At 37.9% G+C, this 25963-nt stretch overlaps 1 protein-coding gene and 1 long non-coding RNA gene across 2 annotated transcripts in view; both read left to right on the top strand.

Moving 5' to 3' along the window:
* The first annotated feature begins 31 nt into the window (after window positions 1-31).
* LOC125231055 (mitogen-activated protein kinase kinase kinase 7-like) overlaps window positions 32-25963 on the top strand; it is a 40105-nt gene continuing 14173 nt past the window's right edge. The window contains exons 1-7 of the mRNA XM_048136398.1: window positions 32-272; window positions 351-650; window positions 832-1011; window positions 4247-4382; window positions 5063-5163; window positions 6681-7508; window positions 8509-8599. Coding sequence (XP_047992355.1) covers window positions 183-272; window positions 351-650; window positions 832-1011; window positions 4247-4382; window positions 5063-5163; window positions 6681-7508; window positions 8509-8599 — 1726 coding nt within the window. The 5' untranslated portion in view covers window positions 32-182. The remainder of the gene's footprint in view (window positions 273-350; window positions 651-831; window positions 1012-4246; window positions 4383-5062; window positions 5164-6680; window positions 7509-8508; window positions 8600-25963) is intronic.
* On the top strand, window positions 20299-22437 carry LOC125231056. The gene is made up of 2 exons (XR_007177588.1): window positions 20299-20342; window positions 22255-22437. It is a non-coding gene; the product is annotated as an uncharacterized LOC125231056 (long non-coding RNA).

Here is a 25963-nt window from a genome sequence, read left to right as displayed (position 1 = left end):
ATTTCTTCTTCAGTTTCAAATATGGCGGCCCTGTCGCAGTTGCTATTCTCTGCCAAACAATACTGAGAAAATTGATATAACCAACCATTTTTACCTAATGATAAGTAATTTTAAATAAGTCGTCTAAATTAGTAATATTTGTAAGAACTAGTCAACTTGATAATGTGATATTTAGTGTACCCATGGCTTCCAATCCGCAAGATTCGCCTGTCGTACAGCAGACGTTAACATTTGTCGAAGAGATAAATTACAGTGAGATAGAAGAGTTACAGGTAAATATGGCTAAACAAACATATGTATTTATTGTTGTTGTTGTTAACAGTTAGGTGATATAATCGGTTTGTCAACAGGTCGTGGGAAAGGGGGCGTTCGGTGTTGTGTGGAAGGGTCTATGGCGGAACACATTCGTGGCTGTGAAGCATATCAACTCAGAGGCTGAGAAACGTGAGTTCGCGATAGAAGTGCGGCAGTTGTCGCGTGTGTCGCACCCCAACATCGTGCGGCTGTATGGGGCGTGTACACAGGGCACAAATGTATGTCTGGTAATGGAATATGCAGAGGGGGGCTCCCTGTACAACGTCCTACACAACCGCCCGAAGCCTAAATACACTGCTGCTCATGCCATGAGTTGGGCCCGGCAGTGTGCTGAGGTAAATATTGACCATTATAACTTTGTTGCTCATGGTGATCTATTAGCTTGATCATATTTAATAGCCCTGGTAGATTATAAACTGTTATAAATGAGCCAAATATAAGTGTTCTGTGAGCATTAAAATTCACATGTTATAATATTTCACAACAAATGTTGATAACTTCCTATCATAATTCCAGGGTGTTGCATATCTCCACTCAATGAAGCCCAAGCCTTTAATACACAGAGATTTGAAACCCCCTAACTTGCTACTGGTGGGTGGCGGGCAGTGCCTGAAGATTTGTGACTTTGGCACTGCAGCTGATAAAGCGACATACATGACTAATAATAAAGGCAGTGCAGCGTGGATGGCTCCTGAAGTAAGTGTATTCTTTTTTACCATATGTTCAGAAGTTACTGCAATATCAAGCTAGGTGTATTCCAATGTCTACTTTTGTATCACAAGAACCATAACCCTAACATTCTTTGTGGTTCACATTAACCTCTTAGGCCCCGTTGACTCTCTCTTAGGCCAGGTTGAAAATTTAAATGATCCCTTCATTAACAATTTCGCAACCAAGAACCTGCCTGGTGGGCATCCATGAACTTTACTCAGATCGCCTGGTGGGTTCTCGCTATATAAGCAGGCAGTTATAAAAAACAACCGGTTTCTAACATAGTGCGCCAGTTTTTGTCTGGTAGTGAATGTGATAACTACACTACCGTCAAAAAGTTTAAGACCAAACACGATATATGCAAATAATCAACATTTCATGAAGTTCCTATGAGAATATTACTTTTCAGTACCTACAACCGACAAAATAAAGCGTATAACAATTTTTAAAAAGGGATCACAATAAGAAATAAAAGCTAAACGTTTTTCTCATCGAAAAATCCTCCTCGACGCTTTTTCACTTCCGAGCAGTTTCTTGGCTAATGGATTTCCACTCGTATTGCAGTATCTCCCATAGAGCTGTTGCAGATGTGGGACATTGTCTTCGGACTCTACTGTCGAGTTCATCCCATAAAAGTTCGATCGGGTTAAGGTCTGGGGATTGTGGTGGCCAAATCATATTTTTTAACACACCTTGGCGTTCTTTATTGACTGTGTAGCTTCTACAGATCTTTGCTGAGTGTTTGAGATAGTTGTCTTCTTGCAGAACAAATGGGTTGCCGATCAATGTAATAAGATTACGTTGTTTTCTATTGATTACAAATTTAGTTTGATGATTTTTAGAAGGGTTTATAACAATGACACTGAACATTGTGTTTGGTCTTAAACTTTTTGACGGTAGTGTATGTCAGAATTCAAAACTGCATGTAGATTTTTGTTGTATGTGTTTCGAAAGGTTAATACAGTTCAGTCAGTTCACTTCACATACAGTTACAGGGTAGCTCTGGGTTATAAAGAATTGTGATGGTTTTACATTATGCCTACACCAAGTTTTTATATTTTTAGCAATTATGCTTTACTCAGAAACAGTTGCTTTACAAATAATTGATTTAAATATGCTAGCATTTCTGAGAATGCTATCTTATCACATTGTATGGCTGTTACTTTTATAAGTAAAGAGAAATGTGAAATGTATAATAGGACTAGAAATGTATATAGCTTCTAAAGATATTGTCTGCTTAACTCCTCGTGTGCCAGACTGATTTTTGAGTTACAGGAATTTTTATTTTATTCTAATTAATCTAATTTCAAATTTGATTGACGTAATCAGCCGGGAGTTGACCGCCTACACTCCAAAGGTTAATTTAAACAAACATAAGTAAATATAATATACTAATCTAATTCAAATTACAAAAGTTATGCATTAAGCTCAAAGCTTATAGTCTTACCATATCTATCTTATGACTCAATGTGAATTGTATACCTTGTGAACTCGAGAAATTTGCTCCCACTGACTCTCTGGTTATGGAATAAGGTCTCTACTTAGTTTTCGACCCTGCCTATGCCCTTTGCATGGCCCATGGTGACCGCTAATATATGTACTACATAATTTTTAATAAAAAAAACCGTCTTCCTTTGGGGTTCTGGTGATAAATACTTTCAAATGTTGGATTATGTTATCAATTCGTCTGTATATTTTTTAATGTTTGTTATTCGATATCTCTGTCATTTCTGAACCAATTTTGAAATTTGGATGATTCTGAAGTACTTACAGATGAGAATGATTATCAGAACGGAACTCTAACCAGGGGCGGCTCACTCTTCATCAGCAGTTCCACTGCACCAAATGTCACTGTTCTGGACGTAAGTGCATGCTGTTCTTATAAAAATACCAAAGTCACTATAAGTGTGCCGTTCAGATTTGAGGAGTTCCGTTCTGACCATCATTAGCAGTTCCACTGCACCAAATGTCACTGTTCTGGACATAAGTGCATGCTGTTCTTATAAAAATACCAAAGTCACTATAAGTGTGCCGTTCAAATTTGAGGAATTCCATTCTGACCATCATCAGGAGTTCCACTGCACCAAATGTCACTGTTCCGTACGTAAATGCATGCTGTTCCTTTAAAAACACAAAAATCACCATATGTATGCCTTTCAGATTTGAGGAGTTCCCTCGATTTCTCCAGGATCCCACCACCAGAACTGGGTTCTGAGAAAAATGGGACCAATCTGTATGCATATACATTCAATCAAAAAAAAAATCAAAATCGGTCCAGTAACGACGGAGATATCGAGGAACAAACATTAAAAAAAATAAAAATACAGACGAATTGAGAACCCCTTCCTTTGAGATTTGGAAGGCGTTTAAAAATAATAAAGATCCTTATCTGCCTCTCTCTCAGTAAATATATTATAAGAGGCAGCTTACCCAGCATCCAGCTAACGAATTTCGTGAAGCTGGCCAAAGGCCCTCAAATGCCTTTCCACTGTGCAATGGGACAGTGTTCACAGTGTGTACAGTCTGACCAAAAAGAGTAGTAATTAAAAAGTGGCAAAATTATAGTGTCGTCCCATTTTCTCACACGTATTTGAAAGGGTTGACACTACAATGTTGCCACTTTTTAATTACTACTCTTTTTGGTTGACTGTACAGTCTCTCAATTCTCTAGCCAACCAAAAATCACTCATTAGTATAAAGACGCTTAAGCGTCGTCATTGTTGAACGCATCCGTACGCATGTTCATACTAACGAGCGATTTTTGGTCGGGGAAAGTCGATTCCGCGTCGATATGTTTGGGGAGACCCTTTCTCAATATATTATATTACAAGCCTACATTGTGTCCCACTGCTGGGCAAAGGCCTCCCCCTTTGACTTCCACTCGTCCCTCTTCTGGGCGATCCTGCCATCTCCGCCTGGGCCTGCCAGATCCTCGTCCGTCTTGCAGCATCCATACTGTGGCTCTGTGCATTCATACGGCAGACATGGCCTGCCCAGTCCCATTTCAGCTTGGCGGTCTTAACCCCAACATCAATAATGCGTGTTTTTGAGCGCAGCATAGTTTCGGATTCGGTCAATCCGTTTTACTCCTAGAATGCTACGCTCCTTACTCAATAATAGTTCAAAATAAATTTTGGAATATGTACAATAACTGAAGAGGCTAGACTGTGTGACTAAGGACTTGTATTGAAATGTAAAATACCCCTTTTTTCTATTTCAGGTATTTGAAGGATCAAACTACACAGAAAAATGTGATGTCTTCTCGTGGGGTATTATCCTATGGGAAGTGTTGTCTAGAAGAAAGCCTTTTGACGAAGGTGGTTCAGCATTTCAAATTATGTGGGCAGTACATTTAGGTAATTATTTATATCATTTGCTCAATAAGGCTTTTACCTAATAAGGGATCAGTGAAACAAAGAAAACAAGAAATACTTAAACCTATATTTAGTAAATCACTGAATAAAGAAAGCTGGAAACGTTCGTATTTGTCATGCTAGTTCAGTCAATGTTAGTACATCTTGTACTGAGACTGACTGAAATAGCATGACACATTCGTACGTTTCCGTAACAATACGAAGGCAAGTCTTTTCGCACATCTAATAATTTATGTCATATTCTGAAATTGTGACACACAGAAATAACATCTATAGTCCAATATGTAAAACAAACGATAGGTATTCAGATAATTTTACCAAAGACTGTTAATTAGGATAAATGTCTGTGTAAAGCTTTATACTACAATTACTACAAACTAGTGCATCACAAAAACTCACTGAAAAAATGTAAGTGTTAAATAATTAAGAACAAAAAGTATTAGCTCAGGCCATTAATGAGTTGAATCCTTAAAACTTGTTATCAAGCTAACACAACCACATATGGCAGACTTAGGAACATCACTAAAATGCATCAAGAATTGGTAAGCCTGTGAAATTTTGCACCGGCATTTGGCCGCTTAATATTTTATCATTTTATTTAGCACTTTTCTATACAGCTAGTTTTTGGTGTTTCCTAATTTTTTTCTCAAACTGATTTTCAGGGCAGAGGCCAAATCTAATACAGGGATGTCCCGAGCCCATCGAGCAACTAATGACACAGTGCTGGCACAAGAAACCAGCGGAAAGACCCAGCATGGCTAAGGTGAGCTACTCTTAACACACTTGACTGCCTCATTGCAATCTCATCAAGGCAGGTATGCCTGCCTAGTTACAGTATAAAATTCATTCAACTCAAGCGCGGATCCAGCTTCGTGCCCAGGGCGGGGTCACGTAGTAAAGGCCCAGGCCCCAGAGGGGGGGTCACGTGGTCTATTTGTATGGCTAACCTAGGCTCCAGGGGGGAGGGGTCAAGACCCCCATGACCCCCCCCCCCCCTGGATCCGCGCATGATTCAACTTAATAGAAAATCGAGTGAGCGATATTGCGCGCGGAGGACTTAGGTACAGATGTAGTGCGAAAAGGTTTTCTTTCATATTTTTCCGGAGACGTTCGTATTTGTCATGCTAATTCAGACAGCGTCAGTACGTCTTGTACTGAGACTGACTGAAATAGCATGACACGTTCGTACGTTTCTGTAGAAATATGAAAAAAAAAACCCTTTTCTCAAACATGCAATGAAATATTGTCTTTACGTTCCTTAAAATGGGCTGGGAAGTATCGCTTTTTGGGCGCAACAACTCGAGAGGACTGTAAAGGGATTTCATATTATTTTTTAGGCCTAGGCCTGCAAAGTAACTTTTTTTTATAAAATATTGTCCTTTAGAGCATTTTTTTTTATTTCATTGTATGTTTGAGAAAAGCACTATACATGCCTCGGCGTGAAAACGGATTCCCGGCCTCGTATCCCTATCCTATATACCCACTTAGCCGGAAATCCTCATTTTCCCGGCCTCTGATGTAATGTACTATTTCGCACTACATCTGTACTTCCTCTGCTGACGCGATATCGTCTCCACGCTAGTACAGTCAGTGGTTACTCGATTGTGGATAAGAAGAGAACTATCTCAAAAGAGTTTTTCTCAAACATGGTATGAAATATTGATGTTATGTGCCTTATAATTGGCCGGGAAGTATGACGTTCCAGGTGCGGCTAGGACAAGAGGTCGATAATGGAATTTCATACAAACATCAGCCTGCAGGCCTAGGCCGGCAAAGTCCTCTTTTTTTTAATTTCCAGTCACTGATATTTGTGACATAACATCTAGGTATTTGGCCATTAAAAAAAATATAAGGGGCTTTACATCTGTAAAGTGCAACTGGTACAAGGTCTCGGCAATATTTGAAATTTTTCCTTTTTTAATTTGTTTTTTTTTTGTGTTCTTTATTGTTCTGTGCGGGGTTTCTAAAAGGGGAAAAGGGGAAGGGGTTATCGACGCACCGCTTAAGAGATACAGCCATTAAAAGTTTTTATTTTCAGTGTTTATTTCATATTTCATACCATGTTTGAGAAAAGCACTATACATACCTCAGCGGGAAATGGGGTTGCCCGCCTCAGACCTATCCCTTTTATCCCGGCCTCTGTAGTAATGTACTATTAACACACACATTTAAAGGATGAGGACCCTTGTGATGGAAAGCCACATTTCGTGTGATCCAGACACCAGTCTGTTTGATTCCTAAATCTTTATTATAATAAAATCTGTTAATATTGTATTACAGGTTGTAGAAATAATGGCGGCGCTGTGCGAATTCTTCCCCGGCGCGGACACACCCATCAACTACGAGGACTGCGAGGATGACGACTCGGAGAGCATAGACGAGGAGTACATGATCTCCTACAACGACACCATGGACAGCCTCGAGCGCGAGGACCTCGCCACCCCCACCAACTACCCCCCAGAAACACACTCCAACCCCGTCCCTCTCCGCAACAAACCACCCACCTCCCCCCGACCCAGAAGCTTCGTCGAAACACAAGTATCCAAACTACAACACATCATGGCTGCCGAAGCACAACCAAAAACCTCCGCCTTACCCAGAGAAGAACCCGATGTGCACAACCGAATAGGCCCCGTCAACATCCCTCAACAATTCAGAAAGCCAGAGCAAGACCGATCACCCGCCATACAAACCACTTCGAGCTCTCCAGTCCCAACCCGACACCCTATAAGCGAAGGCGGCACCCCTCAAGACACGTTAAGAGTCATCAGGAGCCCTAACATTTTCAGTGAGAGTTCATCGCCTCGAGGCATCTCTCCTATAGTCAATTACAATATCGGCAATATGAACCCTAGGCATATAGACATGGAGCAGTATTGGAACAGCCAGAGCGATAAATTGTCCCCCGCGAGGAGTCCTCTCGCCAGTAATACGAGTAATTCGGTCCGGGAGGACTACAATCAGAACTATTGTGACAGATTGAGCGCAGGAAATAGCCCAATGACGCCAATGAACGAGTGGAAGTGTAACAATAACAAGTACAATGGAAACGTACAGAGATTGCCGACCGACGCGCGATATACGCCTTTACAGATTGAAGTAGATCCTGTGAGTAATGCTTTATTATTTGTATAAGTCCTAATACTTGACACTAGCCCATTAGTTGACACATCCAATTTTATTCATAGCAATATAAGAAGGGATAAACATCATGTAAGTCATTTTTAAGTGCTTACCTACTGAGAGTGGCATATGATACATACATACACTGACGCCTGTGTTCCCAAATGGGATAGGCAGAGCACATGAAACTGCTGTTTATTTATCAGTGCCACTCGTAGCAATTAAGGGGTTGGGTTGGATGAATGATGGTATTTAACGGACATCGCATAATATCCGGTTAATATCTAACTAAAATTCTGAGTTTCTGTCACAGTCAGTTAAAATCTGATAAACATACTGTGAACCATATCCACCTGAAAACCTTACATTTAGGTACACTTAGACGAACATAAATATCTAAACTCCAATATTATGAGTATTAAATACCTAAAAGCGTGTCAGATATTTTTGTTCATTAGTGTGTACACCCTTCTGGCAGGTAAGTATGGTCGCGCGATAAATGATAAAAAATCTGGCCGTCCCTATCGCACTGTTTGTAAGTGCGATAGGGACGGCAGATGCTTTCCTGCCTGATCGAAAACTTGATTTAAATGTTTTTACCCACTTTTCTGCAACATTGTAAGACACCACGTCATATACCGTTTTATCTTACCCAATATTTGCAACATATTAAACTAAATTGCTTTCGTTTACCAAAACAGCTTTATTCGTCGTAAAATCGCATACTTATCGTATAAACGGTGATGTTGTAAGCAGTGCTTATTGTATAAAGATTCACCTGATTAACGATGTATTTATCCAATTTTCTGCAACATTGTAAGACACTACGTCATATACCGTTTTATCTTCCCCAATATTTACAACGTATTAAACTAAATTACTTTCGTTTACCAAAAGTTAAAGCTTTATTCGTCATAAAATCGCATACATATCGTATAAACCGCAACCTTGTTATAAGACTTATAAGCAGAGTGCTTATTTTCAGAACGCGTGGGAGCTCAATCAAGACGACCAAGCGTTGTACGATTACGTTGGTGTCAAGAACATGGCTGGGTTCGATAAGTTCATCACTATGGGTGAGTTTTAGAAATATAACCTTTGGACAAAGACATATATCGTCACTACTTTTAAAAAATCTCAAAGTTAAAACGCAGTAAGTCTATATGCATTCCATACATACTTACTACAATTTTCTTTTCATTGACAGACGAAGATGCAAGTTTTTTTTAAAGTAGTGACGATATAACTCCGTATTATAGACAGATAAAGTCTAAGAAAAAACGTACCCCAGTATCATACAGAAAAAGGTACGGTGGCCTAGATGGCATTACACCTTTGGGGTACGCTCAGCTAGATGGCGCTAATTTTAATATTTGACATTTTAACACATATCAAGCTAAGAATATGGGCCAAATGTCAAAACTGAGGTTCAAGAGTTTTAACCCTTCGTCTGTTTGTGTCAAAAAATTGACATAAAAAAAATTAACTCTGATATAAATTTTTAAAGTCCATTGCCTTTGTTAGGATCCTTATCAAACACAGACGAAGGGTTAAGCCTGTGTCAAGAGATGGCAGTCTATGCACTGTGATTACACATTTTACTTCGACAGTAACTCTATAATACTCAATCCTCTTTGCCTTTGGATTATGCACGACACCTGTGGCCTATTTCACAACAGTGACAATTGTCGCCCGGCAGTGACAGTGACACTTCGCTGTCCATGGCATGTTCATTAAGAAAATATTGACGCTGACGCTATAACCATACATCGGGGTTTTGGGAGCGGGAATGATTTACACTAGCCCAAAAATGGTGAAAATGATAAAAGATAAACAATACTTTAACATTTCTAGGTACATTTGGAGCCGGTTACATAGTTAAATACATATTTCAGTAATTCAAATGACTACAAACAGAGTTACAAATACACGAATTCATTCCCGCTCCCAAAACCCCGATGTATGGTTATAAATCAGATTGTAAGAAATCTCTTCCTGCTTGTCATTCTGACATGGTTGTAGAGTGGTTCCAATTGGTTGACTGTACTCTCGCCCTAAACATGCAATATAAGCAACCACAAAGTACAATATTCGTGAAAAAAACATTATACCACCGGCCGATACCTATAGTTATTCCATATAAAACCTAAATTATTATTTACTACGCTACTATTTTATGTTTCCATATCCTTCAGTATAATATTTATGATTATCATCTAAATTCCATGCACTTACGAACGAAACGTTTCGTAATGTAAGAAACAGTTCGACGAGAACCCGCTAGATGGTGCTAGTCGCCGCTATACGTAAATAGAATCGTGCTATTTACAAATACAAGGATGAATCCAATTTGGATTGCTTTCCGCAATATCTAATGACGTTGAGTGTAAATAAGTGCCTAAATTAATACGACTTATTTATTTTAGAGATGATTTTATTTGTTGTTATTGTTGGGATAAGTTATGGATGCAAAAATATGTATAGGAAATAGTTTCCATATGCATTATCGACATTTGAAATTTCAAATATTTACATGACTACTACCCTGTACTTATTCCAGGTTATGTCTAAAAAAAAATAAGTGTATTTTTTTTGCAGTATTTGTATGTATGTGTGGGCTAAAAACTTTTCTTTCCTTTAACCAGTTGTATAGATCTACTGGGTATGATGGGACAAAACACTACTTTTAAATTTTAATCCCGTTTAAACTATATTTAAAAAATATAATTTCTGTGAGACTGCAACCTCGTTTCTTTTTAAAAACCAAATCTCGTTCATCCATGAAACGTTGTCAACTTGTCACGTTAGTCGAAGCAGTGGATTCTAATCTACTAGCAACGCGTTCATCATAAGTTGTCAACTGCAAATGCCACAAATCAATGACAACTAAAACTCAGGCTCATGGGAGTCATGGGATTAGTATTCCTCAGTATTTTTATTTTATCAACTCAAACGGGCATAACTAAATATTTAGGATTTCCCTTTTTAACCCCCGACCCAAAAACGACGGGGTGTTATAAGTTTGACGTGTCTGTCTGTCTGTCTGTTTGTCTGTCTGTCTGTGTGTGTGTGTGTCTGTCTGTGGCATCGTAGCTCCCTAACGGATGAACCGATTTAGATTTTTTTTTTGTTTGAAAGCTGAGTTAGTCGGGAGTGTTCTTAGCCATGTTTCATGAAAATCGGTCCACTATGTCGCGGTCGGGGGTTTTTTCAAAATTTTAATTTTGTGGTTAGGTTATGTATGTATAAAAAAAACTAAAGGCGTAAGTACGCGACAGTAAGTACTCATTAGTCGGTTTGTAATCAAGTGATTCATACGCCCTTTCAATCTGTCCAAAGCAATTTAATCTAAACTACAACAGCGCTCATTAAAATGCCATTGCAACAAAAACAAAAGACCAAGACGATTTTAAAATCAAAAAGACTTAAACACATTGGCAGAGTTCATCAACATAAACTCTTTAGCTAGTACTAATATTAATTGACCATTCATCAACCTTAATGCAACGTATTATAGTATAAAACTAGGTAGTAAAGTAGATGCTTGTACAGGAAGACCAGCCCCTGCCTATTTAGACAATCGTTGCCGCTACGTGGCGATCGAAACGCATTCTGGCTCTGTCGCACTACAGATGAGCGATAGAGACAGCTAGCTACGATATGCTTACAAAGCATATGCGATTGCGGCGTGAGATGCCCTGCTATTTGTTCTACGAACGACAAATGATCGGTAGCTGAGTCACTATGGTCCTGCAAAGGACTTGGCTATTTCTGAGCGGTTACTCACACTCAATGATGCATTGCCTGCCCGATGCCATACGATGCAATCGCTGTATAAAACAATGTTTATGTTTGGATTTATTGCGAAATGGATATCTGGGTTCACGGAGATTTTATATAAAATTAAGAACATTTTGTACCTACTAGAATCGAAAGACAAAAAAAAGTAGGTAGGTACGTTTATAGATTTTATAATCTATAGCTGCCATGACAAAAAAATGCGAGCTATGCACTTTTGATTTATAAATAAATACAAAATCAAAATGAAAAAGTTTTTTATGCCCGTTTTTCCATTTTCATGTTCAATTACTAAGTGGGAGTATAGATATGGTTCTATTTTCATCTCGATACCTCCTCGCTTTCCCGAAAAAAAGGGCTTGATAGACAGACAGACGGACGGACCCCTAAGTTATCCTTTTATATATAAGGGTTACTTTTTTCATTTTTTTCCTTACAGAACCCTAAAAGTTTTATTGTTCGTTCATTGGAATCCTCTTGTGAACAAATTACATTATAGTTATCATCAAAACCTTACTCATAAAACACGAACAAATAGGCCTGAAGAATCTATTAATTTTATAGCTGTGGATACTTTATTGTTTCTGTGTAGGTTTTTATTACTAGTATTATTGCTTGTATTATTACTTAATTTTATTATGCTCATTATTGCTATTATTCGAAATTTATTTAATATTTCAATGGCATGTATCCTATGCCATTGAAATATTAAATAAAATTCATAAAGACATTGCAACCGGTCGGCGAAAACCATTTAATTGTAGGTATAGTCTCGGTATCGTTTGTGTCACCTAATTCTTAAACCCTATTGTTTGGAGTCCAGGAAAGGTAGAAATAAATATTATGATTATGATACAACGTATACAACTTTATTTAGTCTCAAAGTAATAAATGTCTGATCTTTGCCCAACACAATACGAATGATATATCGGGGAAAACCACAATGGCGCCACTGACCCTATAAAAATGTATAATGATTCCCATCTCCCAACCCGCCTGATAAACGATTTTGCGGCAAACAGGAAAGTCTGCAAAACCTGTACTATTTCTTACACATTTAAATTCTTCTTTGAAATTCGTTTTTGTCGGCCTCTCTTGTCCTTGAAATATTTTAGGTATCTGAAATTCTCCCGGAAATACAGGATTTCACACAATCATAACCAAGAGGTTTAAAATTGAATTGCTTTGCTTTTCTGAAATAAATTTTGCCCAATCATGTTTTCTACGAAAAAGCTATTATTTAACCCGTATACAAATAAACTCTTATGAGGTGTTGAGAAAAGATCATCCATTTTAATCTTTCTGCCATTGGCATAAGGATTTCGTTCCATGGGACAGGATTTTTCAGTCAACACTTATTTAGATAGGCAGGTAAAATTATTTCATAGGAATAAATTTGAAGTTTTGATTGCCAAATGTTATTTCATTTCAACTGTATTTCGAGTTAGGATATCCAAGTGTTTTCAAAATATAGAAGTTCATAGGCACAGACAAGGTATTAATTATAAATGCGGATAAAATGCCAAAAATATAATTGTACTAGCTTTTGCCCGCGGCTTCGCTCGCGTTAACTACGAAAACTCCAGAATGCTCCATAACATTGTGCTAGAATATTGATATTTTATAGAATGATTTGTTTACATTGTTGACAATTTCTATTGACGGCGATTCTACAAACTTCCACGCCCCATTTTAGGGAAGTGGGGAGTTAGAAAGAGACAAAAAGTAGCCTATGTCACTCTCTATCCTTTCAACTATCTCCACCTAAAAAATCACGTAAATTCGTCGCTTCTTTTTGCCGTGAAAGACGGACAAACAAACAGACACACACTTTCTTATAATATTAAGTATAGATGCACGTCTTCATTTCTTAAGCGTTAAGTTTGTCGGTACATATTTTTGGCATTCTGTCCGCAACTATATTTAATACCTCGACTGTACAACAACAGAATTCCTATCTTTGTATTTTAGGGTTCCTTATCATCAAAATATGTACGTATACTTATGTCTTATAACTTTGTTACGCCTGTTTTACTGCTATATGCCAGCGGGCGTAACACACTAGTTCAATAGACTTTTTCAGTACAGACGATGTTTTTTTTTACGCACTAGTGCGAGAAGTGGTTCATTATATGTCATGTCAGGCCATCTGTACTGAAAAACGTCGTACGATACACGTGCAAAAAGGAAATTCGTAACTCGTGTCGATTTAAAACACTCCCTTCGGTTCTGTTTTAATTGATCGCCACTCGTTTCGAACTTCCTTTTTTACGCACTTGTATCGTAATGTACTATATCGCATCGGTGCGTCCCTATCGCATTTAGAGGTAGTGCGAAAAGGACAGCCTGGTGTTTTATCATTTATCACGCGACCATGGTTGCCTGCCTGAATAGATTAGATTAGATTTCTTTATTTCACGATAAAAATTACACTATAAATTTGTTACATGCCAAAGTTATGTTTATCTTCTCATCATGATCGTCAAAAATTACATTATGAATTGAAAATAATAAAATTAATAGTTTCTCCCAATAAGGATCGTCATTTACAAAGAGAAATACACAAAGCACAATAAAATTAACAAATGAAATAAAATCCGAAATGAAATACACAAAGCACAATAAAATTAACAAATGAAATAAAATCCGAAGTCAGTGTAATCAAATGCATGTTATCACAAATTCAATTCCATGTACTCATTTACAGAGTACAGAGGGTTATCTAACAAAAGGTTTCTCAATTTGCGCTTAAATGCTTCGTCACATGGCTCATTCCTAAGATCGGCAGGTAAGTGTCCGAAGTAAGTAGGGCCGATGACACGCGGGTTCTTTTTTGAAAGTGCCATGCGACGGGGGACTGTTCTCAGACGGCCTGTAGCTCGAAGCTGTTTGCCCGGACAGGCAACGCGAGCAAATTGAGATATATTTTGCCTAACAAATAACAGTATATCAAACATATATTGTGAGTAGTGCGTCATTATACGTTGAGAAATAAAGTCTGTAGGTATTTAGCTAGGACCATTATTAGTACTAGAAATCGGTAAATTGATATGTAGGTATATCGAGGGTTTACTGGTGAAATAATAAAATCGAGATTATTTTTCGTTGCTCAACTTATCGGGTTTCACCAGTAAACCTGATGAATATCAATTACGCTGAAATTACACAACTAAAAGAGTATTAAAATCAACTGAAAGAGTACAGTGCCGGACTGTACTCTTTCTGTTGATGTTAAATACATAATTCATCAATAATCTCCTACAAAACGAAACCCTACACTTAGCTCAACATGCGCTTTTCTCGTTTTTGGCGCAGTCCGCGCGTCGCTCGCGCGCGTGCATCTCAACGCTAGATGCAACGCGAGCAAAACGCACCGGGCCAGATGCGGCGCTGCGTGACTCACTCGGAAGAGGCAGTTATTTTAGACCGTGTCCGCTTAGCTTCTAGGAAACTCGGGACCACAGAGCACAGACACCGCATTACGAAGCGATTACCAAGAGCGCATTCTCACCAGCAGCAGATTTTGACAGCATGACCACAGTGTAATAAAGCGTACTATCGTACAGTATGACCGCTGAAAGTGTCGCCCACCGGCTCTCGGTTACCACACAGTTACCGCCTGTCAAAAACGCGACCAGTGACCTGTCATAATCATAACTCACTCCTACAAGCATTGGACATGGTAACGCTCACCTAATACTCGAGCTTAGACTGTGTGCGTAGGAAAGCGCCTCTTTCATATATTTGATCGCCATTGTCTGAGGTGTCGCATGTCCGCACGATTTGAGCAACCTAATTGAGTAGAATCTTACACGATTACATAGTATAACAGTCCAGGTGCATCTCAAATTCTCTTTTCTTATAAAAAAAAATCCAAAAATACACGAGTGCTTGCTGGTTGTAAAAGCTGACATTTCGATTAAGCGGTCACATTCGCACGCTAAATTGCTATGTGATATGTGTGGTGACTTCAAGTTGTCTTAAATGATCAGTCTAGTAGCTGAGGTGGTCTGCGCTCGGGACCAACGACCGGGTATTGTTAGACCTGGGTTAACAGCGGTTCCTTATTTTATTCTCGGTAAACTAAAAGGAGCGTCCAGGAAGCGTTCGCGGTGTCTTGCAGTTGCTGATCAAATGTGAGACGGTCACATGTGTGGCGGCTTTTGGGCGTGAATATTTATGTAACCGGAGAGCGAAATGATTTAGCGTGGTTCCGTTTTGAAATGTCTACTCAACTTTCTCTTTATTCCGGTGTTTATGCTCTAGTCTAAAGTTTGGTCCAAAAATTGAGCTCAGCTCTTAGCAAGTTCCATTTTTCGAGTTATGGATTAAACTTACATCTTGTTTTATGTTCACGAAACTCACTAGTTTTTTAGTCTCATATATGTTTAGTTCTCTGCTTGTATCGTTAAAACAGTCCTGCCCCCAGCCGAGGCGGTTTTATTTAACTGTATAACTGTGTGTGTAGGTTGACTGGTAGAGAATGCTGTCTGGCATTAAGTCCGCCTTTTGTACTATAAGTTTTTCTTTCTTTGTGTACAATAAAGATTAAATAAATAAATAAATATAATTAGTTTTTTTTTGCAAAAATTTCATTTTTGGCACAAACTTTTATCGCCGACTGTACTTTTTTTTCAACTGTCATCTACTGCTCTCCGAGACGTTTCTAAAAACCCCTTACTCGATGGGGATACGACGTTTCATTACAGAGTTCATATGACCACCTTTCTGCTCCATCGTCAGATCAGCTCCATGGTTTGAAACCATAATATTGCATTGTCACGTGATTTACATATATGTGTGCAAAATATCAGCTCAATCGGAAATCGGGAAGTGACCCAAACTAACATATATACTAACAAGGCAAGTTAAATAAAATAATAATAGGCTAATAAGCTTGTAGAAATTGCAGTTGCTTCACGACACTCGCACTTGTACTGGACAAATTGTTAGAATTTAAATTTCTAGTTAAATTTTCTTAATAATCAAGAATGTCAAGGAATCTCTGTTCGCCGAACCGCTAAACCGATATTTTCTATAGTACATAGGCTGGTTTTCGCCATTTTTTGGCAGAAGCTAATGTTTTTTAACCCTCGCTTGTCACAAACACGTTCCTCGGTTCAGTGTTCATAACACAAACAATACGATAAAAGCACACGTCGCGCCTTCGATGGCGGAGACGCAGATGGCTAGACGGATCGTCTTTTGTTTACCCGCCGTTTCCGCCGCCTGTAGACAGATCTCGGAGGGAAATTACGCGTTTTCATGCCTATGGACAATATGCTGCCAGTAATCTTATTTGTAGATGAGTAATTTGGTTTATTATTATTAATCTCTTGACTCAGGGTACCAAGTCAAAGTCACAATCGCTTATTACGCTTCGTAAGTGTTTCGTAGACAGCGCTTAGAACTCGACGCTAAGCACGCTTAGAACTCGACGCTAAGCACGATGAGCTAAAAGTCAGTCCACCTGTGACTATTAATTACAATTATGTCGGAGGGGTGCTGACCTGCCGCGAGTGTGGTCGCACATTCGTAGCAAAAATTAGCTACGTCAGCCACCTGAAAGCACACCAACGATGCTCTCAACAGTCTCAACCGTAAAACGCAGTCGCCGTAGCCGAAAACGGCTAGGAGGAGATGATGATGCTAGGAGGAGTGTTTCGTAGCTACCTCTCCCAATCCCACTTCTGTAGTGGCGCGACAGAACCAGACTGCGTTTGGATCGCCACGTAGGGTTACCAATGAACACTTCGGATAGCCCGGCAGAACCGTTAGGCCACAAGGATCTCGTCACCACAGTCCAAAAGGTCTGCATTTCTTATTGTCCGACTTTGTGGACACAACAAAAAGTCGCTAGTTATTTACACTTAAAAAGTTTGATTGTTTAAACAAATGAAAAATGTTACGATTTTGTTTGAGTTGTTTGGCTGTAATCCAGTTTGTGAAACAACATTGACCACAATTTGTTTTCAAACATTTGAGGGGCCACGATCTTCGTATTTGGCGTTGTTGACTTCACTTTAAGAGTTTAAAGTGATTAATCGATTTACTAATGTTATAAATACGAAAGTAACTTTCAGTTTGTTATTTTATTATCTCTTCGTAAATACAACTGTACAGATCAGAATGAAATTTTATAAAGTTTGAAGGTCGAGGAAGAAACCACACAGGATATTATTTATCTTCATCCCAAGTGTGTATGTATGTGTATGTAGTCCTCCAGATCGATTTCGATGACGGCGACCTCAGCAGTCAAGGGTTTTCCCTCTTGTGAGCTCTTATGTGGCTACTTGGCTAGCCAGCCAACATTCATCCCAAGTAACAAGTCCCTGAAATTAGTCTACCTATACATTTATTTATCTTGTGTTATTAGTCAAGTCAAGACAAGGGTTTTCTCTCAAGGGTGACTCACCAAAATTACACCAATTCGTAGTCGTAACATATTTACTTAAACCCAAGGCGCATATCTAGAGGTATAATAAGAAACATGGTTCGAAATCGAATGACTAGAAAGGAATATCAAATCGTTCAAAGGTTAAACCGACATTTTGATAGATATTTTGTCGGGCGGCCATGACATGTTACGAAAAGTTAAATTCGTATTCAGAAATCCTCTTTCTCTTTCTCTCTTTTCAAGCATTGAGGAGAAATTCAGTGAAATTTTGTCGCATGCGTAATCCCGTCCTCGCGCAAAATCCCGCATAGTTTCCCGGCCTCTGACTCATCCAGACATCGATGTGGTTAAAGTAAATAAAAGTCGTAATATTTTCATGTGCGCCGTCGACGCACGCGCATCGCCGTTATATGCTGATCAAATAAACAAATGTGTTGATTTTTATACAGTAACGGCCTTTGATCGGCGAGCTATCCAGTATACATCGATTCCTGTTACCAATTATCGTTTGAAACTCTTTTAAATTTGAAATAGGTATCGCTAATCCCCAGTTAGTTAGGGAACTACACTCCAAATCAGTGTAGTTACTCAAAATTTAAGTTTAATTTTATAAGGTTATCGTCGATTAAACAAGTTTGTCCCTACATTTTAAATTTTCTGCTTTTTTCTAGTGACGAAAATGGTTTAACAGACTTTTAAGTATCGCCTTTTGAATAATCTGTTTCAAGATTCATAGATACTTCTGCGGCCTATGCGAGGGCGCACGAAAAGAGACGGATGCGGGCATATTGAGATGGATATTATGTTTGATCACGATTCGCAATCATCAGGAAACTATTAAGACGTTCCGGTTATTAGACTAACCATAAAAATAAATCCTTAACTCGTGAGTCACGCGACTTCTGATATCGGAGTGGTATTAAGATTCAAAAATGTTTTATTGATAGAATAAAAAAACCTGTAAAAAAAGTCGAAAAGTGTTATTAAAGACTAAGTAATATCGTATTAATAACCAATCAACAACATAATAGTTTCTCAGATCTGTATGTATGTCAACTCGACACTTACAAGATACCGAAATTCAGGATGACTTATAGAAAAATTAATTGAACACAACCACAAACAAATGTTTTTATTCTCATATTGAGCTAGCTCATTATTCTGGTGTGACAGTACGCGCGGCAAGAATGAATCAGCCAGATACAATTAATCTAATTTAAGGTTATTGGGGAGGTTTCGGCCGGGCGACGTCGCACAGTCTCGTCTCAGTGCACGCCTGCACTCTGGTGCAGTCACGCGGCTCGCGACGGTAAATAGTGTACATCCCGATGTTATTGTAAGCCAGTGAGATGCCTAAGACAGACTGTTCTGTTCAGGTTTCTATAACAGTGCAACAGGATAAATTGGAATTGTTTGTTGACGTTTACATGAGTGAGTATTTTTTTGGTAGTTAGACTGTCAGGTATGACTGGAAGTGTGGTCATGTATATACACTGGTTTTGCTTTCAGAAGTCTAATCTGGAAAAAATAATGAAATTTTACATTTAAAGGGTCTAGTTCACACAACTTTTTAAGTAGACCTTTGAGGACTCACACAAGACAGTCTTTTGTATATTAAATACTATGTAGTTTCATTTAATCATTTCAATTGATCTACCATCAAGAAATAGGTAAGCTTAGACTGACTCCAATCATAATTAGAGAAAATCTAGATACAAGCGTTAATCGAGCTTTGCGAAATCTTATAGGTTAAGCACACTTAAGTTTGTGTTTATTGCTAGTTCACATATTTGTTACTTCCGTTTAGCACCAATTTATGAATAATTATTAAATTTTTAACATACCTGTCATACAACTTATTATTAAATCGCTTCAAATTGATGTATGTAGTGAGTACTCTGAAGCTCTGAACTTACTTATTTCTCTACGACTTAATTGAGCTCCAGAAAACAAACTCATAAACAAATACACATTTTATGTCTCTTAACTAAGAAACTAATGTAATATTATTTGCGTTTCTTTACTTACTAATAGATCTAATCGTACAGGACTGACTGAAAACAATATCCTTTTTTTTACTACAGTACTCACTGAAACAGGGATCAATCCCTTTTGTGGGTCGCTAATGTCGCTATATAACCGTTATATTCATATTTTTATACTTTACCAATTAACAAAGTCAGTAAACAAAATGTGGGGTATTACTGCAATGTCCTGCCACCAAAGTTCACCATTAGCACATATTAGAAACCATAAGTTAGCATATACATACTGCCTTTATTAGTTACTAGCTTTTGCCCGCGGCTTCGCTCGCGTTATAAAGAGACAAAAAGTAGCCTATGTCACTCTCTATCCCTTAAACTATCTCCATTTAAAAAATCACGTCAATTCGTCGCTCCGTTTTGCCGTGAAAGACGGAAAAACAAACAGACACACACACTTTCCCATTTATAATAGGCTACTTGATCCTTTTTTAAAGTCCGTCTTATATGATTAAGTACTGTCCAATTAACCGAAATAAAATATTACCATATTTTAGTATGACTTAAAAACAGCAAAAAATATTTTTAAAGTAATGTAAAATGGGACTGGGCCGGCCACGTCTATCGCATGCATCCGGATAGGTCGGCTGCCCTACGCAGAAATCAAGTATCTCAATTTTTTCCAAAAAATGTTTTTTTACATCATTCGATTCATTTTTTCAAAATACATCTTTCAGTTTTTTTTAGAAATTTTTGTAATGTATATTTTTCAAAATACAGGACTTTAAAAAATTCAAGTATCTTTTTTTAATGGAGTATTCTACGCTAAAGTCAAGTATCTACCCTATTTCTATCTTGAAATCGAGTATCTTGCGAAAGATACTTGCAATTCATATTAGATGGCTGAGTTACTTGACTTCAGAGTTGAAATATTGATATTGATTGCGAAGTTACTTGACTTCAGCGTAGAGATATTGATATTTATTTATAAGTTACTTGACTTCAGCGTAGAGCTAGTGATATTGATTGATAAGTTACTTGACTTCGGCGTCTATGATTTTGTGATGATGTCAAAAGCTTGTAATTGCTTATACATGTATTAATTTGGGTTTCAGGTAGAAATTGTCTTAGTATTAAAAACAACCAGATGTAAACAGTAAAAGAACGAGGAACTTGTTTTATTTAATATGTAACGTCTTTTATACAAAATACGAAAATACAACGAATATATATAACGAACATACTTAATAATTATTGCATGTTGGTTAGTTGATCAATAGGCTACTTGCCTCCTAGTCAAATCAGCTTCTTTTTAAGAACTGTCAAAACGAATTTGAACGACTTGCTAATATGGAATTGAATTGAGTGACGTCACGATCAACTCAGTTACTTTATATATTTCTACCTGACTTATTAAGTAGAAATTGGATTTAAAAATAACTGCCGTCCATGTTTTCTCATAATTATCTGATGCTTTATTTCGTCCATGGTATAAAATATTTTATTTTAACTACAGTTCCCTATTATCATAATTAAGGAAGGCTATAACTTTCATTCTTTTTTTCTGTCTTCAAGTATTCAGGCACCTACCTACTTAATTAATATTGTGCGTTCCACGGGAAATCGCTTTCGAGGTTTTTTTTTTGTTATTTAAATAGTCTCCTACAACGTGAGTAATTGATTAAGTTTAATGAGTATTTTTGAACTCTTCTTGACAGAAAATCCTCTTAAACCTATAATATTAAGACAACTTGCATTCAAACACAACCAGAGCTTCTTTTCCGTGGATTACTCCAATATTGCATTTATATTAAAACCTAATTTACACAAGCATGGCATACACAACATTAAAGGCATCTATCTAAAATGTATACATTGTATACATATACTAGCGGTCCGCCCCGGCTGCGCACGGGGCTATTATAAAAATGGTTATAGTAATTTATCCTTAAAAGATAGACATGCTATTACGGACTTTTTTGTACTTATGTCTATGAAAAATACACAATTTTGCCATACATTGTTTTGATATAGCTCAAACAGTTTGGGCAGCGTTTTCGATTAAAGCTCTCAGCCAGCAGAATTTTGTCCGACTTGATTAGCAAAAATTGACATATTTCAACCAATTCAAACAAGATCTCAACAAATTACATACCTAAACCTTTCCCAAGAATCATGTTATTAATTGGTGGAAACCGCATGAAAATCCGTTCAGTAGTTTTTGTTTTAGATACAGTTAAAAATAACAAGTCTACCAAAGCTAAATGAAAACAGTTCAAGATACTTGCTTTCTTGTAGAAAAGCTTTAAAATTTTCTTATCGCATTCTACGCAGAAAGCTGTTTTTGTATTTTAAAATGATTGTGCTAAGAATTTTGAAAAAATAATTATAGTACACTATTAATGATATCTAGTATAATAAAGTTCGTCTGTTTTAAAGGCTATGATTTAATTAATAAGCATATAATCAGGAAAAATAAAAAAAAATCGTTTTTTCGCTCTACTGTAAAATTTGACAAAACCCAGATACTTGATTTCTGCTTAGGGCAGCCGAGGTGGGCTAACATAGCCACCAAGTGGATGCCGACGAAGAAGCGTGGGCCGAGCAGGCCCAGACAAAGATGGCGAAACGATCTTGACGCCTTTCTGAAGAACTGGCCGGAGGAAACAGAGAACAGGGAGTCATGGAGAGCCAGGGGAGAGGCCTTTGCCCAGCAGTGGGACACTCAAATAGGCTAACAAAAAAAAATGTAAAATACCCTATAATGGACGGTGATGCCATTACGGACAAAATAAACACAAATCCTTAAAAATAAGTATCTAAAATTAGTTTCTAAAAACTGACGGCATTGTACCATAAACAAGAGTCATAGAGCTGCTTAATTTTGAAGTTTCATTTAATTCGGTTATTTCTGAAGGATTTGGCGGCAAGATTTACTGAAAAAAATATCAGGACGAATTCTTAGTAATGTTGCTAAGAGAGTTGAGTTCATGTGTAAAATAATAAAAAAATAATACTCGGTGTAAACTTGAATGAGTTTTACTTACTGCATTAACCATGAGATAAGGTATAAAACATACTAGTTTGTTACTCCAAAGATATTAAGAAATAGTGTTATTTTGCGAGTGTCCATAACTGGAACCGGAAAACTCATAACTGGAACAGAATCTGAATCTGAATCTCGGTGTAAACTTGAATGAGTTTTACTTACTGCATTAACCATGAGATAAGGTATAAAACATACTAGTTTGTTACTCCAAAGATATTAAGAAATAGTGTTATTTTGCGAGTGTCCATAACTGGAACCGGAAAACTGCCTACCTCCTATGATGGACAAGGAACAATTTACGAAACCTAAATTTACAAGAAACAATCCTATGTTAAAATAAAAAATAACCCAAACTAATTTTATTTGGGGTATATAAAATTGACTAATTAAGTATCAGTTGACTTTAAAAGTAAAATTTCAAACTTATTTCACTGTCCATAATGGGGATCCATTCTACTCTCTCGAAAACAACATTTTCTGACTTTTTAAGTATGAAGGCATAAAGTTCAATATGTCAGTGATTGTTTTAACATGCAGTAAGGTTCGAATTCGATGACGTCACATATATCGCTGACAGCGTTTTCAGTGGCCTAAATAAATAAAAAATTGCACACATTTTTAATCGAAAATACGTACTTAGTCATCATACACTTAATACCCAAAATCTATAAATATTGTTTTTTTATATCAAATACTAGGTACAGAAGACAATCATTTATTGTGCCAAATTCGATATGAGTCTAGTAGCCTATTAGAATGGATTTGATAAGTTTGCACTAGGATAAACCAAGGCAGTTTGTTTACAAAGTTTACCGCGAAACGTGAATATTTAGGCAACCTTAAAATCTAGGGTGAACAGGCATCTTGGCGAGCTCACTCCATCGTAGGCCACGTCTTTGCCTTTGGCTAGTCTGTGGCCAAGAGTAGGCCCAAATATAATAAAAATAAATGAAATTTCGTTGCCTGCCTCTCAGTCGCTCAAACATGCAAAAATATTAGAGATATGGATAACGAAATGACCTATAGCGTAAATACGCGATAGGCCCTCAGTTAGTGCTACTAGTTAAATGCACTGTATAAGAAAACCAATTTTCCAGATGCCAAAGTATAACTTGGTCCCAGGCGTCCCAGCCTTTGAACCCGGAATTATAAAACAACAATGATTTTGATTAGGTTTCCTTTATCTTTTGAAATAGTCATATTATGTCTAGTTGGGCATTGTGGCTACCCACCCCTACTTATTCACATAATATAAATCTGTAAAGTTTTGTCACATTCTAGTAAATATAATAGCAAACCATTATTAATAGTATATTTTGACAGTTATAAATAAGGACATAACGAAAAAAATATTTTCTTAATTTTTATAAAGGTCAGATTTTTAATGATGTCACTTTTTAGCTCTAACTGACAGACTTTTGCTGTCTAGCGGTCTGATTGTCAGTAAGACCTTTTAGCTTTACAACGATATCCTTGTACAAATTAACAAACAACTCCAAAAAAGTACGAATCATTGTCAACTGACATACTCGTAAAAGTTCTCATTCACAATGCAGAAAATGTATCTAGGACTGAATATTGTCTACTACTCTTTTTTCTTACCTTTTGAGAATCCTAATCACCGAAGTATCTAACTGATAAATGCTACTAACGCCCAACGTTACCATAAAGCAATCACCACACTAACGATCGTCGACAGCAAAATAATCGGCTGTCAAAAGGCAATGCCAAAATCTCGCGCCCTGCGCTGCCCGCCTCTCCGATGATTCACTAATTATTTTATGATCCGCGATGCCTACACCGCAGATGTAAACAATTAAATATACGAGCTAGTTTATCCCGGCCACCTCTGCGTATGGCCACGTCGACCGACCGACGTCTTCTTGCTATTTCGCGCACCCCCACCTCAGGTAACCATTACCAGTCAGGGATTCGTAACAAAGAATAATAGGAGATCATGTTTATACTGGCTTGTCTGAGTCTAACACTTGTCTGTGCTTTATTACCAACAAGCTTTTGCTCGCGGCTTCGCTAGCGTTCAATTTGAAAAGTAGCCTTTGTCACTCTCCATGCTTTTAACTATCTCCACTTAAAAAATCACGTCAATTCGTCGCTCCGTTTTGCCGTGAAAGACGGACAAAGAAATAGACACAGGCATTTTCTCATTTATAAGTATGGATACAAGTTCTGCTTTAGCGGTAACGCTCGGATGCTGTCCAATATTACGACAGCTCTAAATTTATTCCCATTCTTAACTCTTTTATTGTAGCGACATCTCAAAGTGACGATAAAACAACCCCCTTTGAAGATACGAAAATAATCATGTTTGCGTAACGAGTACCGAGCTCGTACTATTTCAAGGGGACCCTTAAAGAACTGTTGTTGTAATGTAACAGCGGGTGAGCAGACCACGTGCGCTCGAGTTTATTCGTAGTGAGCGTAGGCTGCAATGATAATGTCGAGTATTTCTGTTAAGCAATTATACAATATTACCGCAACTTTTAATTCGCCTACGTCCTCCGCGGTTTTATTAATCTGACACGAAATTAAATGGGATCTCGTGATAGGTCGATTCTTTTGTTGTCACAATAAACATCGGTCGTAAATAATTAGAGAAGAGACATTTTGCAGACGGCGCCTCCTGTGAATCAGCCTGGTCTGGAACGCTTGCCTTGCCTTTATAGCTGCTGCGGTCGACTCCGCCGGGCCGTTGGCATCAGCCGCTATGACTAACCGCCCGCTCTAGATACAATCAAAATATGTGACAAGTTTATTTCTATTCGGAACAACACATTCTGCCCCGCTCGATATATCCCGCCTCAAAGTTGAACATCTGATTTTTTCAACGACATAAGTAGGTCGGGGCTCGCTCCTGCGTCACGTCCCGCCGCTGTCGCTACGTTTACGCTAACCCGCGTTATGTTCAGTGTTACCGCCGCGTAATCGCTTACACCGGTCCTTGTCACTCAAACGAATACTTTACATAAGTACGCCTTGACGACTGCCAGTGCCAGCTTTGCGCGAGCGCGCCTCACTTTTCTTGTATGTAGGTATATATTCACACATTTTGAAGACTGCTGGTACTTAAATCTTCCTTAGGGCCACTTGTACCAACGAAAATTGAGGGTTAACCCTCCATTTTATAAGGAATTTGACAGATGACAGACCACTAACCCTGAGTTAAGTGGTTGGTGCAAGTGGGCCTTAGTGGTTT

Source organism: Leguminivora glycinivorella, chromosome 11, assembly GCF_023078275.1.
Source record: "Leguminivora glycinivorella isolate SPB_JAAS2020 chromosome 11, LegGlyc_1.1, whole genome shotgun sequence".
NCBI lineage: Eukaryota > Metazoa > Arthropoda > Insecta > Lepidoptera > Tortricidae > Leguminivora > Leguminivora glycinivorella.
The sequence above is the reverse complement of the archived record's forward strand: the minus strand, read 5'-3'. Positions and strand labels throughout refer to the sequence as shown.